Consider the following 18,626-nt stretch of genomic DNA (forward strand, 5'->3'; position numbering starts at 1 on the left):
GTGAAGTTTCAAAGTTTAGGTGCGTAATGAATAACACTTGGTCTTGAAGTGGATGATTTCGGGTCTTTTTCTTCTTGGCCTCTTGAAGTCGATGGTCTTGGTTCTTCTTTTTCTGTATTTCTTGAGGTAGATGGTTTGGGTTCTTCTTCTTCTCCTTGTCCTATTTTATACAATTCTTCAATTAAGTCTTGATATCCTTCCAATTCCTCATAATTTGTAGGATGATCGACTATTTCATGAAGTAGAAGATCTATTTCATCCTCAAACGTGGCTTGACAAATGGCACAGCGTAGCATGGAAGTAGATGGTTTTGGTTCTTCTTCTCCTCGATCTCTTGAAGTAGATGGTGTCGGTTCTTCTTCTTCTCCTTGTCCTATTTTATTCAATTCTTCAATCAAGTCTTGATATCCTTCCAATTCCTCTTCATTTGTAGGATGATCGACTATTTCATGAAGTAGAAGATCTATTTCATCCTCGAATGTGGCTTGACAAATGGCGCAGCGTAGCATGTTGTAGATGTTCTCTATTCAAGAAGCAGCAGCATACTGATGAAAGGTGTGAACATCCACCCCTATTTATACTATTCCCTCCCCTCTCTCCCCTCTCTCCCCTCTACTACTACTATTTTAATTAATAACATCACCCCAATCCCCAATTTTTTTATAATCTAACGTAAATACAGGCTATTCTTCAATTTTCACGTTTGTTATACCTTTATGTACTGGTTGGGGGTGAGGGTTGGGTTTAAACCAACCACCTTACTTTTAGTAGTGGGGGAAATTGATATTTTCATTATTTTAAAATATTGCAGAAATTTCTAAGTTTAAGAAGTGGGTCAAGGTCATTGTAACGTAATAAAAAAAATGTGTGAACAATTCATTTAATTCTGCACCATGTTTTTTTACACAATGATGTATCAGAATTAAACAAATTGCTCACACATTTTTTTTAAGAATTTGGAAAAATTGAATTTACTGTGTTAATCTTTTGTAATGTAAAATGTTAAAAGGAAAAAATTACCGTGCCTTTTTGATCTTGGAAATTGAAGATTTCCAAGACAATCTTCCTTTAGCATCCCGAATAAGGTAGTCAGTTCTTTTCGGATGTTCAGGGTTTACAACATCTCTTGGTAATCTAATAGAAAAATGCTCTCCTGTATCGTTACGTTTTATAATGATGTTATTAAACCATACACATCTGACAAAGAAATATTTCGTACACCTTTTCATTCTTCTTACCCGGATTGCTTTGGGAAGTTCTTTAATTTTATTGGAAGACTCTGTGCTTTTATTGTGTTTTGAATGAATGGAGCACATATCACTATTCAAAACACAAACCTTTTCACAGTGTTCCCCCTTACTAACACCCTTTTTAAAAACATATCGACACTTGGAGAGGGTGTGTGCAAATTTTCTCCTCCTGTCAGCAATTAATTGTTTACACTTATCTGAAGGAGAAGTGTGTAAGTGGCCAAAGGATTTGGAAGTGGCTGGTAGGGAGTCGTTTAGGGGGGATATGATGGGTGGTGGGATAGTGAATTGTAAAGGTGGAGTTGTTAAGGAAGAAATACATGGTGTAGAAGTTGGAGGTGGAGATGCAGTTCTAGTGGCAGTAGGTGTTAGTAGAACATCAGCAACAGTGCAGTCAGAGGATGAGGAAGAGCTTGTAGATGCAGATGAATCAGACGAGGTTGACTCCGAAGTAGATGAACAAGACAAGTTTGTTTGTGAAGATGAAGATGAAGACAATATATCTATCAGCGGAGGAGATTGATCACCACTGGTCCGGAAGGTGTATTGTTCTTCTGCTCCAGGACTTGCACCTTCTGACTGTAGTATTTCTCGAAGAACCAATTTTGGATCTGACGCATGCGATGAAATTAAAATAGATCGAGGAAGAGACTTTGAAGATGAAGAAACTACTTTCGAGGGTCTAGTGGGAATTCTAAGGTAAGCCATGATAGCAAATGAAACAGTGAATAGTAACTGGAGCTGACTCAGCTAGCTAAGACTACTTCAGACCATTGAATGATGATTGCCTGCGAAGCAAACCTCCTTTTATAGCAAAACTCAAGTGGAGGGGGGAAGCTTGTGGGTGGAGGGGGGAAGCTTGTGGTTGGAGGGGAAATGTTGTGTCCGTTGGTGTTAACTTAAAAGAACTGTTCTCGGTTCCCAATAATGTACTATAAGGAAGCTTTCTAAGTCCTGTAAGTAGGTCAAGGTCATTTAAAAATATTGCCAAAAGGAGAGATGGAGCAAAAATTGGCTCCATCTCTCCTTTTGTTGTAATAGGAGAACTTAGTGTTTGTTATGTATTTTAAGGGAAGCTTTCTAAGTCCTGTAAGTAGGTCAAGGTCATTTCAAAATAATGCCAAAAGGAGAGATGGAGCAAAAATAAGCTCCATCTCTCCTTTTGTTGTAGTGGGGGAACTTAGTGTTTGTTTTATTTTCGTGTTTGTGTGTAAGTCTGAATTGGCTAAAGACCAATGTATCAGTCTTTTTGATCAGAGGCAGCGCAGCCAAAGGACTGTCCTCATGGTATTGATCAAAGACTCATTAGCAATAGCCGGAGCAGCGCAGTCAACGAACTGTCCCCTTAAAAAGGTGTGAATGTCATCTATCTCATTTTGTTGTAGTGGGGGAACTTAGTGTTTGTTTTATTTTCATGTTTGTGTGTAAGTCTGAATTGGCTAAAGACCAATGTATCAGTCTTTTTGATCAGAGGCAGCGCAGCCAAAGGACTGTCCTCATGGTATTGATCAAAGACTCATTAGCAATAGCCGGAGCAGCGCAGTCAACGAACTGTCCCCATAAAAATGTGTGTATGTCAAAGAGAACTCTATGTCATGAATTTACTATTGGTTTCATGTTTTTGTTTTGTGTGAACGTTTTCAACTTACTAATGTCACTTAGAACTTTGTAACATACAATGATCAACTCAAATTGAAAATAAAATTACTAATAGGGACTTTATTATTTTGATACCTGAAATAGAACAACACATAATTAAGAAATACAACACCCTTACCAAAGATACAAATACGCAAAACACCCTCTAACTACAAGCCAACAAATACTACAATCAACATGCTTCTAAAATAACTACTAAGTGACAAGAACCTTAGGTTAGAGTGGTACCAACTCTAAACTAAGGGTCTCGTCTTTAGCCAGTTTGCCCATCCGGTCAGCTTCACCGGTTGTGCAAGACTGACAATCATCCGTCTGCTCGCAGCCCTTTTATACGCTCGGGTTGAGTGGTGGGGGTAGAACAACGCTGCACCTGCTTATGTAAATTAACTAGCGATAGTAGGTCCCTAGCTAGAATATATGCCCGGTCGGATTCAAACATATACAAGGCAGATCCATTACTACCGTTTTTATATTTTTTCCAAGATATTTTCAAAGTCCTGTAAGTAGGTCAAGGTCATTTAAAATAATACCAAAAGAAGAGATGGAGCAAACATGCTCTATCTCTCCTTCTGTTGTAGTGAGGAAAGAGTCTGTGTTTAGGTATAACAACAAAAGCTTAAAATTTAATTTAACCAAATGCAGAATAGTATGCAGGCCGTTGGACCTCTCAACTAATTACAAAATGGTCAACTTAAATTTTAAAATATAGAATATTTACAGTCACAAGAAAGTGTTCATTGTTAGCTGACATAAGTTAACTACCAATGACAACGAAAAGTTTAAAATTTAATTTAACCAAATGCAGAATAGTATGCAGGCCGTTGGACCTCTCAACTAATTACAAAGTGGTCAACTTAAATTGTAAATATAGAATATTTACTGTCACAAGAAAGTTTTCATTGTTAGCTGACATAAGTAAACTACCAATGACAACGAAAAGTTTAAAATTTAATTTAACCAAATGCAGAATAGTATGCAGGCCGTTGAACCTCTCAACTAATTACAAAGTGGTCAACTTAAATTTTAAATATAGAATATTTACTGTCACAAGAAAGTTTTCATTGTTAGCTGACATAAGTAAACTACCAATGACAACGAAAAGTTTAAAATTTAATTTAACCAAATGCAGAATAGTATGCAGGCCGTTGGACCTCTCAACTAATTACAAAGTGGTCAACTTAAATTTTAAAGATAGAATATTTATAGTCACAAGAAAGTTTTCATTGTTAGCTGACATAAGTAAACTACCAATGACAACAAAAGTTTAAAACTTAATTTAACCAAATGCAGAATAGTATGCAGGCCGTTGGACCTCTCAACTAATTACAAAATGGTCAACTTAAATTTTAAACATAGAATATTTACAGTCACAAGAAAGTGTTATTGTTAGCTGACATAAGTAAACTACCAATGACAACAAAGATTTAAAATTTAATCTAACCAAATGCAGAATAGTATGCAGGCCGTTGGACCTCTCAACTAATTACAAAATGGTCAACTTAAATTTTAAATATAGAATATTTACAGTCACAAGAAAGGGTTCATTGTTAGCTGACATAAGTAAACTACCAATGACAACGAAAAGTTTAAAATTTAATTTAACCAAATGCAGAATAGTATGCAGGCCATTGGACCTCTCAACTAATTACAAAGTGGTCAACTTAAATTTTAAAGATAGAATATTTATAGTCACAAGAAAGTTTTCATTGTTAGCTGACATAAGTAAACTACCAATGACAACGAAAAGTTTAAAATTTAATTTAACCAAATGCAGAATAGTATGCAGGCCATTGGACCTCTCAACTAATTACAAAATGGTCAACTTAAATTTTAAATATAGAATCTTTACAGTCACAAGAAAGGGTTCATTGTTAGCTGACATAAGTAAACTAGCAATGACAACGAAAAGTTTAAAATTTAATTTAACCAAATGCAGAATAGTATGCAGGCCGTTGGACCTCTCAACTAATTACAAAATGGTCAACTTAAATTTTAAATATAGAATATTTACAGTCACAAGAAAGTGTTATTGTTAGCTGACATAAGTAAACTACCAATGACAACAAAGGTTTAAAATTTAATTTAACCAAATGCAGAATAGTATGCAGGCCGTTGGACCTCTCAACTAATTACAAAATGGTCAACTTAAATTTTAATTATAGAATATTTACAGTCACAAGAAAGTGTTCATTGTTAGCTAACATAGGTAAACTACCAATGACAACAAAAGTTTAAAATTTAATCTAACCAAATGCAGAATAGTATGCAGGCCGTTGGACCTCTCAACTAATTACAAAATGGTCAACTTAAATTTTAAATATAGAATATTTACAGTCACAAGAAAGGGTTCATTGTTAGCTGACATAAGTAAACTACCAATGACAACGAAAAGTTTAAAATTTAATTTAACCAAATGCAGAATAGTATGCAGGCCGTTGGACCTCTCAACTAATTACAAAGTGGTCAACTTAAATTTTAAAGATAGAATATTTATAGTCACAAGAAAGTTTTCATTGTTAGCTGACATAAGTAAACTACCAATGACAACAAAAGTTTAAAACTTAATTTAACCAAATGCAGAATAGTATGCAGGCCGTTGGACCTCTCAACTAATTACAAAATGGTCAACTTAAATTTTAAACATAGAATATTTACAGTCACAAGAAAGTGTTATTGTTAGCTGACATAAGTAAACTACCAATGACAACAAAGATTTAAAATTTAATCTAACCAAATGCAGAATAGTATGCAGGCCGTTGGACCTCTCAACTAATTACAAAATGGTCAACTTAAATTTTAAATATAGAATATTTACAGTCACAAGAAAGGGTTCATTGTTAGCTGACATAAGTAAACTACCAATGACAACGAAAAGTTTAAAATTTAATTTAACCAAATGCAGAATAGTATGCAGGCCATTGGACCTCTCAACTAATTACAAAGTGGTCAACTTAAATTTTAAAGATAGAATATTTATAGTCACAAGAAAGTTTTCATTGTTAGCTGACATAAGTAAACTACCAATGACAACGAAAAGTTTAAAATTTAATTTAACCAAATGCAGAATAGTATGCAGGCCATTGGACCTCTCAACTAATTACAAAATGGTCAACTTAAATTTTAAATATAGAATCTTTACAGTCACAAGAAAGGGTTCATTGTTAGCTGACATAAGTAAACTAGCAATGACAACGAAAAGTTTAAAATTTAATTTAACCAAATGCAGAATAGTATGCAGGCCGTTGGACCTCTCAACTAATTACAAAATGGTCAACTTAAATTTTAAATATAGAATATTTACAGTCACAAGAAAGTGTTATTGTTAGCTGACATAAGTAAACTACCAATGACAACAAAGGTTTAAAATTTAATTTAACCAAATGCAGAATAGTATGCAGGCCGTTGGACCTCTCAACTAATTACAAAATGGTCAACTTAAATTTTAATTATAGAATATTTACAGTCACAAGAAAGTGTTCATTGTTAGCTAACATAGGTAAACTACCAATGACAACAAAAGTTTAAAATTTAATCTAACCAAATGCAGAATAGTATGCAGGCCGTTGGACCTCTCAACTAATTACAAAATGGTCAACTTAAATTTTAAATATAGAATATTTACAGTCACAAGAAAGGGTTCATTGTTAGCTGACATAAGTAAACTACCAATGACAACGAAAAGTTTAAAATTTAATTTAACCAAATGCAGAATAGTATGCAGGCCGTTGGACCTCTCAACTAATTACAAAGTGGTCAACTTAAATTTTAAAGATAGAATATTTATAGTCACAAGAAAGTTTTCATTGTTAGCTGACATAAGTAAACTACCAATGACAACAAAAGTTTAAAACTTAATTTAACCAAATGCAGAATAGTATGCAGGCCGTTGGACCTCTCAACTAATTACAAAATGGTCAACTTAAATTTTAAATATAGAATATTTACAGTCACAAAAGAGTGTTCATTTTAATGGGGGACTTCTTTATCCTTTGTTAGCTGAAATATCACATGATTAGAAAAAATACAACACTCTGCGCAATTCAAGTACCAAAGACACGATGCACTCCATAAAGTAAAACCATCTAAGATACAAGCTAAAAAAAACAACATGCAGCACATGCTATTTGACTAAAACATTAAGTTAGATTGGCCAAATCTAACGAAAGGTTTTAATCAAAAGTCAGTCAGTCTACACTCAACCAGTCAGCTGTGCCAGTTGGGTGAGACTGACTACAGTCCGTTCGCTGCCACTACTTTTATCCGCGAGCCAGTTGGGAGGGGGCCGGTCGGGAGGTTTACCCTGCTTCGCGGGTAAATTTCCCTACTGTCGGGTAATTCTACCTACTAAGTAAGGAAGTCTCCAAACCTCCAACATCACATCATTCAGTGTCGAACCTTCAACGAAGACTGTTCACATATGCTAGCTCTGTTCTGATGTTAACTATGGATAAGCCAAGTACAATCACACAAGATAAACTAAAGAGAATAAAAGAAAATTTAAAGAAATCTACTACTTCTAAAACTAGCAATTTTCGCAAGTCAATGTCACTACGTCTAAAGTTTCAGAAGCAAATTAAATTACCACTACATTGGAATGCATCAGGATCAAATTATTCTAATCAATTATCACCCGAAGCCATATGTCAAGAAATGAAGCTTCCTCAAATAGTAAGTCCAATAGAAACAGAAAAAGTAACATTTAAATATCTGTTACAAAACAAACATTATCAATTAGTAGAACAAAGACAAAACGAAAATGGTAAAACATTTATTTTCTTTTATGACAACAAGTTTTTAGAGGTTTGCTTTCCGACACAATTAAACGTATCAAATCCTCCTGACGTTGAAGATGGAAAGCTAATTTATTTGATTCACACAAGTCAGGACACATGGAATTGGGTATAATTTACGTACAAAAGGTATCAGTCTTTCTAAAGACTCCATTATATAAACATATTTTGACCACAAAGGTTAATCTGTCAAACTATTTAACAAAATATAAACATGGTCTCCAAAACCCGTAATATACTACTACTACTAATTTTTCTAAAAATATATAAACAATATTTAATTTTACGTTATTTTTTTAGGACCTCTAACATAAGATAAGAATTATATTTGGTTTTACATTAGGCCTACCTCATTTGTGGGTACAAGATAAAGCTGCTATATCACATAGTTCCAAAACACACGCGAGCACACGATACAGCTAACGATAGACACAGCACCGTACAGATAGCAACACTCCGCCACTACGTCCAAACGCGAACTGTGTGGATACGATCCAAATCTGGGTACAGCTCCGCGAAGGTTGAGTAACAAGGTCGGGCGTGGCCGCGACCCTGACCAAACTTTCGTCCGTCCAACTAACCCAATTCCGCGGCGAGCAGTGAGTCACCCATGCCGCAACGCGCCGCGCCCCGCTGACCTTACTAGAATACTACACAGTACTGTTGACTATGAATTTAACTAAATCCATGATTTAATTGTATAAACTGTGTTTCGCTCGTTAAACAATTAAAACAGTACCCACATACGTCACAAGTGACGTACGACCAAAACCACCTGCTCTTACGTAATTTCCTCCGAATGCCCTTTAAAATAATTAACTTTGTAACATCTGCTAACATCTGCCCGACAGCTGTTGGCGGTGAACTGTTACTATGACACTACTAGCTGACAATATTCTCGCCGGCATCTTCTCTCTAAATATCATTTTATCAGGTTGACAATCTCGAGGGAAACACGAAACATCTCGAGGAATTCTCCTTCCTTCGCTGAAAGCTACAGTCCTTGCTTCTCGAGGATTTTCACAGTTTTCTTCTCGAGGCTGGAAACTAGACTGTACTTCGTGATGCGGCAAGGATACCTCCTGCTGTACACTCTTCATAATATTTACTGGAACATTAGTACAAGGCTTCAAAACGTTATTTTTATTAATGTCTTCAGCTTGATCCTTTGTCTGCATCCACTTTTCAACAGCTTCCTTTGTGGGCAACGGTCGTGGAAGAGAAGAAATTGAAGTCCTAGATGATCTGCTACTGACTCTTGACGATTCCCTGCTAAGCGATGACAGTCTGTCTTCAAGTAGCTTCTTCTTCATTTCTATTTCCTTCCGCTTGGCTTCTTCCTCCACTCGGGCAAGTCTTTCATCAGCTGCTGCTATTTTTACTGCTGCCTCTGCCTCTGCTTCAGCTGCTGCTATTTTTACTGCTGCCTCTGCCTCTGCTTTCTCCGCCGCCGCCTTTGCTTTAGCACATGATACAATAAGGGACGTTTCTTCTTCCTGTATCTTAATCAATTCGTCCATAACCTCTAAAACACTTTCATTCCTACTCCTACTTGAGCTAGTTTTATGAGATCTTACCGACAAAGGAATATGCTTATCACTTACTGCCTCATTATTTTTACCATCAAAATCCTGAGATTTTATAGCAGACTTCTTGACTTTGGACCTTGTAAATGCTCCAGTAGTCGACATTTAGTTGATTCGCAAAAGTTTCGGCACCAATGTTCAAAATGAATAGTTTAAATTATTTATTATAATAAGGCTTTTTCTGTTTACAGTTTTTTTACATTTTTTTTTAGCATTCTATAAACATTTTTGTGATACCTAAATTTAGGTAGGTAGGCACTTTGATAAAATAGTTTAAGTAGTCTCAATAGGTCTAAATTTAAAATAATAGCTTGGATAATTTGTTTAGGTGTAGTATCCAATATAATGGTACAATAGTAGACTACTATTATGATGTTGAACCAAGAACTCACATTGAAATTCAAAAACTTCTATCTGAATCATACCAAGCTCAAGTTGTCGCAGACCCCTAATTTATATAATTAAAAAGTAAGGATGTGTATGGTATCTTTGTATGTTGAATCAGTTGAAGATTTACAAAAAAGCCTATGTACCCAGTAGTAACACATGCACTTATTTGTTTTATGTTTTATTCAAACAAAATGACACTAAAATTACACATTGTTTGACAACAGTAGATGTATTACTGAGCTTATCCAATCATAGACTATATAAAGCTACAACTCAATACTATTTGTAAAACAATCGTGCAATATATGTTTTCTTCTTCAGATGCCGATTGTGTGAGTGCAGCAGAGATAGAGATTGTGTCTAGGCTGATCTCTGTGTTGACCAGATACAAGAACCGCATGTCTGTGGTGTCTGAGGTGGAGGATGATGATATGCTATGTCCTATATGTTGTGCGTACCCTCTCACAGTTACATTCGTCCCTTGTACTCACCAGTCGTGCAAGTAAGTACTTTACAACTTGTTAGTGTTCTACAACTTGCTTCTGTACAAAGTTGTCTAGCATTGGGTTTGGTTACTTTTAATAAACTGTAGGTGTCCACGTCCAGGAGAGGAAATCAGTATGGTATTACAAACCCGGCATTATGTGCTGGAAGAGTTCAGAGTTTTGGAAATGTTTTCAAAGTAAGAAAAAAAAGGTTAGCCTACAGACACTGGATACAGAAACAAAATTAAGGGAATTTTTGGACAGGAATAAAGCTCAGCTAGCTTATCTGAGAAAATAAACCTTTTGCTTCAGGGGTAGATAGATGCACAATAAAAGACAACACATAACACACTGTTATTACGTCCTGTTGTAGGACTTTTTTAGAGAGTAGGTTGAAGAGAGTTACTTGATCCTAGGTTGAGTTATCTTCAGTCCTACTCCCTGAACAAGCCCTTCGTCAGGACGGAATATCAGTGTTATGTTTTGTATTCTTCTATTGTGTATCTATCAGCCCCCAGACTCTAATTTTCTAAGATAAGCTAGCTGAGCTCTATTCCTTTCTGAAAAATTCCATACTAGCCAATTGTCTTTCCTTTAAAATATGAAAAACTAAATGTAGTTTTTTCCCGCTTTTTTAGCAACATAGCATTGAAATACATCAATTTAAGGTGTTGAAGAAAAGAAAGTGTCCAGAAACACATAAGTAACAAAAATCAAACTCATACAACACCAATTGGCAATAATAGTCTGTTAACAAAATTTTTGCGTTTTAAGGGGAAGGTATATCTGCTAGGTTCTCCCATCACTTTGTTTAGCTTAATGTATACATCAGCTTTTGGCTGTTAGTCCAAAGTTAAAGGAGGAGGGGGATGAAATCGCTACTTCTCAAACCGCCTAAATTTTGTGAAAGGAGTATTGTGTGTCAACCTTGTACACATAGCCTCACCATAGTTAGTTGTTGGTCGTGTAAGGTTTTTTCCATTAAATATTTATATCCTTGTGTTTATTTTTATTTATATGTTTTTGAATACTTTTTTAAAATTTCTTGGAAGCAGCAGTTATGTCAAAAGATTAATAATGACACTTTAAATGTGTTAAAACCGGTCGCCATGCAGACGACCAAAGATAACTTTGTGATCAGGTATAATCTCTTGTCTAATATAACTGTGATTATCCAAAACACAACACCCCCACTGCTAAAAATCTTAATTTATTCTAAAAATACCATTGTCTATGGAGCAATGTCATGTTTGAATGTTACAATTGTAATGGGAAGGGTCAAATATTGTAATGAGGAAGTGTTTGTCAATGTTGTGCGAGTAGCCTGGAAGTCATCTAAGGAATTTTGAATTTGGGGTTTTGTTTTAAACTAAATTACTAACACTGTTACAGCCTGTTCCACCTCATTGTTACTGTTATCTTTGTGTTCTTTGTATGTTTTGTGGGCTAACAATAAAGTTGTGGTTTGTAAACAAATTTAATTCCTGAGCTACGTCACCCAAACCTTCAGTTAGGCTGGAGGTTGCACAATAATGTGAATGTGATCTTTGTCCAGATCGTGTATCACACATCACCTGATGAACAGTAAGGAGTGTTTCTTCTGCAAGACAGCTATCACAAGAGTCACGTCCGTTGACGGGTCTGTCATATTTGAAGCCCCCGCCACATCCGACTCCGCTAGTCTTAGAAGCTAGAACTACCGACACCAACACTATAACCCAATTCTAGTCAATCACTAAGTCAAACAAGCTTAATACGCTTATATTTTTATTTGACTACTTTTCGTTTGTACTAATTTATTTCAAGATATTTCTTCTGTTTTTAATTCAAACACATTTTGGTTTTTGTGTTTTTTTATGATTTTTATTTTTGACTTTTCATGACATTTTACAACATATCGTAATGTTTTAAATGTTTATCACTGAATATATATTTATTTTCGGTAACTGTGTTTTGGAAACCCATCTCCCTGAATGTTAGCTGTAAGTTGTTTGTTGAGTATCATTTAACAAGAGTGTTGCGAATTGTAGCCACTTTAAAAAAAATGATTAAGTCCCTGAAACTATGGAATACTGATACATACATAAAGCTTATCTTCCTGCCATCTTCCTAATGGTCGCTCAATATTTAACAGTCTGAAAAAATATTGTGTTGAAATATTTGATGTATTTTTAAATGCATTTGTCTGGTCTTACAGTTATCCATAACCTAATTGATTTAGTATTTGATTATTGGAAAATCTAATTAAAACCATGAGAAGCTCTTGGTTGTACAATCAGTAATTGAAACGTGAATGTCACAGTTATAAGGTGCTTACAAATTAAATCATTGTAAATAAAACTGTTTATTAACTTTTCTCTACATGTTACTTCTATTGCAACAACATGAAATTACTTTCCTAAAAACTACTTAAGATACAAAAATAAATGAGTACATATTTATTCGAGAAAATTAAATTCATTGTCTCGTAATCAATCGCTTAATAATATGGTAGAATTAATTTTGCTGATGTAACTTTGTGAAAAAATAGAAATCAGGAAGTTATTTCAATCAATTGTCGTATTCTCACACTGCTGTGAAGATTATAATAAATTGAAACAATATTTCACTCATAATTTTTTTTATATAAAATTAAGGTAATTTTTGAGTTTGTTAAAAGGACAGAAATACTATGTTATTTATTGATATAAACATCAACATTTTTCTTGATGGTTCTATAAAATAGTTTAAAAATCCAAAACCTCTAAAATTGTGCATGTTTATTTAAATTACAGCAATCTAAAGAGTCCCATTGGTTTACCTCAGGTTGTCATAAATAAAAAGGAATAAAACAACTTTCTCTTTACTAAAAACTTCTAGAGTGAAATTTTCTAACTAAAAAAATAATGTATAAGAATTATAATTTGTGATAACATTATGGGGGAATGGCCAACTCAAGAATTTAAAAATGTTTCTTTTCAAACCTGTTAAAACATTGCAACTGTGACTTTATAAAAGTGAAAAATAATGTGTGTGCTATGGCAAAAATGTTTTAAAAATTTACTTGGCTATAATATTTTGCTTTTTTAATTGGAAATTTTATTTGAAGAGTCCTCCTCCCCCACTGTGGTATACTAAGCGTAATTATCTAAACTACAACAATCACCGAACCTGAATAAAAAATAAAACATGCCAAATTCCTCCGCCAAGAAAATGTTTTAATTTTTTAATTAACGAAAACATGAAACAAATTCTCCACTCATGATATGTACAATACATAATTCCATGGACTAGGTGTTAAAAATAATATTGATAGTGTGAGATTATTCAGTAGTGCCAACTGTTTAACGTCTACGTCGCCCTAGACCAGTCCACAACAGCGACGGGTCATAGTGGTTGGTACCCCTGAGAGTCGCGGGCTCGGGCGACTCTACGAAGTTGCGGATCTTGTAAGAGGGTCTTTGGTTCCGCATCGCGTGAAGGTAGGCTGCCGTCGCTGAGGGTCTGAAGTATTGGTCCTTCTCTGGAAATAAAACTTGATTTTAGGAAATGTACAATTGTCTGCACAACTGTAACTTAAGGTACATCTATTTGCACAAAGAGTTTAGGTTGAATTACCTTTACCAGCTGTGGCTAGGTCAAATCACATAGGAAATAAGAAATGATTGCAATCATGGTTAAAATAATTTTATAATGAATACAGTACAATAATAACAAAAAATAAAAGTAGCACTACTGTGACAGTAAGCAGACTAAGCCAATTTCCATTTGTAAGACTTTATTTCCACTAAAATATCTCTAATTAAAATGTCAGATTTATTCCCACTTTAAATATAGTTTAAGAGTGCTCAGGTTTGCTGCTACAGAGAAAGTAAGAGTGTTTTTTTGTGAAAGGTTTAAAGTTTGGTATGAAATAAATCAATTTCTCGAATCTGATCAAGATCAAATTATCTCAGCTCGAGTTATCTATATAACTTTAAACAGATGGTGTTTTTGGCCTCTGGGGCTGGGGACCTCAAAACAAAAAAGTAAATTGGTGAGTCCAGGTCTTACCATGAGACATACAGTAATAGTTTTTACCATACACGGGAAGTTCGCTAGTATATCCCTTAATTTAATGTGATATTTGATGGGACATAAAAGCTGCTATAGTTGTAAATAAGGTGTGATTTCAGTTTGGCTTGGTTATAAAGTTACAGGGTTGGAACGGTCAGGGAAAACCTGGAAAACAAAGTCAGGGAATTATGAAAAAATTCTGGAGTTTCTCCTGGAAGACTACCTTTTTACAGATATGCTACGTTTTGCTCTAAACCTAAACAGGGTTATAAGTATGTTTTATCTATGGGTATGACTAAGGGCAAAAAGAACTACAAGCACTGATGCACATTTTTATATTGATATTTTGTTATCAGTACCAGGGAGGAATCGATATTTATATAGTTTGAAACAAGTTTTGTATTTGGGAGTGATTAAATATTAACATTTTTTAAATATTTATCGATTTCGATTGGTTGATATCGACTTACGGTATATACCTGGAAAAAGTATAATATCAGTCTGGAAAACCTGGAAAAGTCAGGGAATTTTATTTACCAAATTTATCACCAACCCTGAGTTAGCATAATCGACAATAATCAGGATTTTACATCTGCTCACTTACATCCCCTAATTTTTTTTAATTTTAAATTTTTTATTGTGGCAACAACTTAAACATGTGAATAGAATGTCTAGTTATATTCATAGTCAAAGCATACCCATGTAAACACGTTTAAAAGTACAGTAGTTAGAATTAACTCAAGTCATAATAAAAACTTGATTATTCTGTTTAGCACATTGCACTGCGTTGAAAAAATTATCAAATAATCACTATTAATACATTATAATGTTGCTAAATTGATATTTCATCGGTACATTAACGAAAATATTATTTATAAAGTCCAAGACTGGATAATATTTACCTAACAACATTGAAATTCCTAATATTGTGAAACTAGTGGTTTTAACATAATTGTTTGTCAACAACTTTCTTTTCTGATAAATTTATTTTTTTATGCGTGATGTATAAACAGGAAGAATATCAGAAAATAAACAAAAGACAGAAAATAATATTTTAGCCACAGAAGGAGCTTGAAACGCCTTCAGTATTCAGACGCAATGTAGGTGCTGTACTCCAATTGCCTGTTTGCTCCGCGGCAGGCGCTACCAGCGACCACAGAATTAAAATTTAATTTAAAATTTTAATTCTGTGGTCGCTGGGCGCTACCGTACACTTACTTTCCTGTAAATATTTCAAACCCGTAGCAAATGTTTTATTTCTAAACAGATTTGTCGCCCTTATGAATCAGCTGAATACAGTCAATGATACAATTTAAAGGTATATGTATAGTAGGGGCCTAAAAGAGATACTCGTCAAGAACATTTAAATAAATACGCATGTAAGACGACAAAACATTCAACAATTAGTAACATGTAGTGAGTTTGACTACACTCTATTGAGCTGTGGACGTAAAGGTATGATACTTATATAATACAGTTCAGAGGCTACACAATGAATTTTAATTCAACATTTATATTGTTGAACAATAAAAACAGCTGATTTCAGTAATAAAAATAAATTGTAAACAAACACTAGCGCGTTGTGGGATGATGGAGATGGGATTGAGATCAACATAGAGCAAGGGATAATCAGCTGTTCGTTTTCACTTGCTCTAAATTAGAGCTTGCGAAACAAATACTTTCTTTGATATTAGATGTTATCGAAAATGGGTATTTTCTGTTCAGAGTGATGGAATACTTATTTGTGTAACTAGTGGGCAAAGGCAGTTTGTACTCGTGTTACACATTATATTTTGTCTACAGTTACTATAAAGCATATAACAATTAGTCTTTCAAACACCATGCAACACGTTTTTAGGTTAGGTTAAATCCAAACATTGAACGAAATGGGAAACGCTGGACCAAATGATATCTTAAATTGTTGCCAACCTATTGCCAAGCGTGCACGAATTACGTGCATAATAAAAGCACGCTGTTTTGTGTTGTTTGGTTTGGATGGAATACTGGTGTGCGACAATGAAGTGTGTGGCAAAGTAACTAAATGCAGCAATTTAGGAGCTTTCTGTACTATAATAAATGCAAGGAAGCCCACTAGCCCCACTTTCATACAGCTAGATATGGAACTAGCGTTCCAATAAGTTTTGTATGAGAAACGCTCAACACTCGATAATAAATTATATATAGCGACACACTAGATCTTCTTATACTCTCCATAAATTAAACTCCAGCCTTTTAAACATTGTTACCAACCACCTTGCGGCTATCCTGCTGTTAATTGTTAGGTCAAACTGCGTAGTTACAGGTAATTGCATTAAAAGGTCGTGTCTGATGTATCTCCTTAATGAAAGTGTCAGTTCTTGTATCGCCGAGTAGATAATACACTTGCGTGGTTGGACGATTAATTCCCGCCAATTCGCAAGGGAAGCAGACGGAGTTCTGGGAAGTCGTCGATAAGTCTGAGCTGCGAAATTATCTGCATGCTAGTAGACGCGGACGTTGACTGGAGTTTGACAAGTTGTGTGAGTCATCGTATTTTACCGTGATTCGTGACCTTGTGGGTTTTGTATTTTCGTGGTCTTTGAATTTTTCAAGCTTTTAATTTCCCCTCCTATTTATACTAGCCTATATGGACAAAGCATTGTTTCCTCAAAGTTTTCGAGTTTGAATTTTGGGTGGAAATATCAATTTTTGGTCTCACTGACCCAAATTTGTTTTCAAAGTGCAATTAAATTTGAGCTTTCTTTTGAAATTTGATAAAATAACGGGAAAATCTGATATTTACAAAAAGGGCTCGCAGGTTAATTGGAGAAATTATGTGTTAGATTGCTGATTATGTTTATTTGTGAGGGAACGGTTCAAACCCTCAATATTTTGAGTTGCAAAATTAATTGCATGTAAGTAGACGCGGTCATTGACTATAAAGTAGAGTAGTTGTTTGACGTATTTGATAGCTTTTTATGAATAGGCTATCATTTTACTGTGTTTAGTTTCTTACATACATGCTATTGGAATTTATACGTGCTGTTGTAAGGAACCTACTCAAAACGTGGTCTCGTCATCCAACGCTGTTATCTATTATCTAACGTAGATCTATGTTCTCTTTGTTTGAAGTTAAATTTTGGCTATGGTGACTTTATGTAATGTAAAAGATTCTTATGGACACTTTCTGTTTAGTTTGCATCAATGTAATACTGTATAAGCAATTTGAACTATTTTGGTTAGTTAAAATACGAAAAATATCCAACACTTTTACTTTCTCCCCCTATACCATAAGTAGTATGGAGAAAGTATGCTTTTCGTCAAAATTTTCGAGTTTGAGTTTTGAGTGGATATATTCGTTTTGGGTCCCCCTGGACCCAAAAAAGTGGCTTTCGAAGTGATGTCTGTGTTGGTGTGTGTGGGTGTGTGTGTCTGGATGTGTACAGAGCTAGAGACTACACCTGTGGTCCAATTTCGATGAAATTTGGTATGTACTGTAGGTTCTAATCTATGGTATCTCCAGGAGTTTTTTTAAATTTTTTTGAAATTTTGATTTTTAATGGGGATTTTCCCATAAAAACCCATAAAAACGGAAAAATCTGATTTTCTCAAAAATGGCCAGAACGATTTTGATAAAAATTTAGTTTGTTGTAGCCCTTTGAATTCTGAACAAAATGGTACAAATCCCATTTCTGTAAAAATTACGGTTCAAAAGTTATTGTAAATTATGTAATTTTCCCATAAAACCCCCATAAAATAACGAAAAATAGGATTTTTGAAAAAAAAATCCGGTATTGATTTAACATAGTGTGTAATGGTCCTTCAAATTTTGATAGTTTTTTCATTTTTTAGAAATTTTAATTTTTAATGGGGATTTTCCCATAAAACCCCATAAAATAACGGAAAAATAGGATTTTCCCAAAAATGGCCCGAACGATTTTGATAGAAAATTTAGTATGTTTTTAGTCCTTTATATTGTGAACAGAATGGTACAAATCCCATTTCTGTAAAAACTACGGTTCAAAAGTTATTGTAAATTATGTTGTTTTCCCATAAAATATCGGATAAATCGGATTTTCCCAAAAATGGTCCGAACAATTTTGATAAAATTTAGTATGTTATAGTCCTTTAAATTCTGGACAAATTGTACAAATCCCATTTCCGTATATATTTACTCTCACCGCTTACACATGATAAAGGTTGTTGACAAACTTATGGGAGAAAGTATGTGTCAGAATGCTGATACCGTTTATTTTCGATGTCTGAGGAAAAACGATTGTAATTTTAAAAATGCTCCTGAAAACATTGGAACCGTAAATAAGATTTTTAATGATGAAACTTCGTCCCATAATTATGTAAAATCACAAGGTAAAATACAACTTTATGTTTTGTTGATAATGATCATTGTTTTCAATATTATTACGAACCAATGTTGGCGTTAACATTCTTGAA

The 18,626-nt window shown here is 34.3% G+C and overlaps 3 protein-coding genes across 8 annotated transcripts in view; 2 read left to right on the top strand and 1 right to left on the bottom strand.

Moving 5' to 3' along the window:
- LOC128996564 (E3 ubiquitin-protein ligase RNF123-like) overlaps positions 1-1,773 on the top strand; it is a 30,663-nt gene extending 28,890 nt beyond the window's left edge. The window contains exon 13 of the mRNA XM_054421959.1: positions 1,454-1,773. Coding sequence (XP_054277934.1) covers positions 1,454-1,773 — 320 coding nt within the window. The remainder of the gene's footprint in view (positions 1-1,453) is intronic.
- Positions 1,774-9,980: 8,207 nt separating this feature from the next.
- LOC128996569 (E3 ubiquitin-protein ligase RNF123-like) lies at positions 9,981-12,076 on the top strand. Its single transcript, XM_054421964.1, has 2 exons — positions 9,981-10,177; positions 11,716-12,076. Exons 1-2 carry the CDS (start codon positions 9,981-9,983, stop codon positions 11,852-11,854), a joined length of 336 nt encoding a protein of 111 aa, XP_054277939.1. The 3' UTR covers positions 11,855-12,076.
- Positions 12,077-12,552: 476 nt separating this feature from the next.
- LOC128996817 (uncharacterized) overlaps positions 12,553-18,626 on the bottom strand; it is a 74,048-nt gene continuing 67,974 nt past the window's right edge. For 3 of the 6 annotated variants that reach the window (XM_054422302.1, XM_054422301.1, XM_054422300.1), the window contains exon 5: positions 12,553-13,662. In XM_054422302.1, the coding sequence (XP_054278277.1) occupies positions 13,484-13,662 (179 nt within the window). In that variant the 3' untranslated portion in view covers positions 12,553-13,483. The remainder of the gene's footprint in view (positions 13,663-18,626) is intronic. The other 3 variants (XM_054422303.1, XM_054422304.1, XM_054422305.1) reach the window with 3 other exon arrangements.

Source organism: Macrosteles quadrilineatus, unplaced genomic scaffold (genome assembly GCF_028750875.1).
Source record: "Macrosteles quadrilineatus isolate MER2022 unplaced genomic scaffold, UCM_ALF_1.0 Scaffold_6__1_contigs__length_79288215, whole genome shotgun sequence".
NCBI classification, from domain to species: domain Eukaryota; kingdom Metazoa; phylum Arthropoda; class Insecta; order Hemiptera; family Cicadellidae; genus Macrosteles; species Macrosteles quadrilineatus.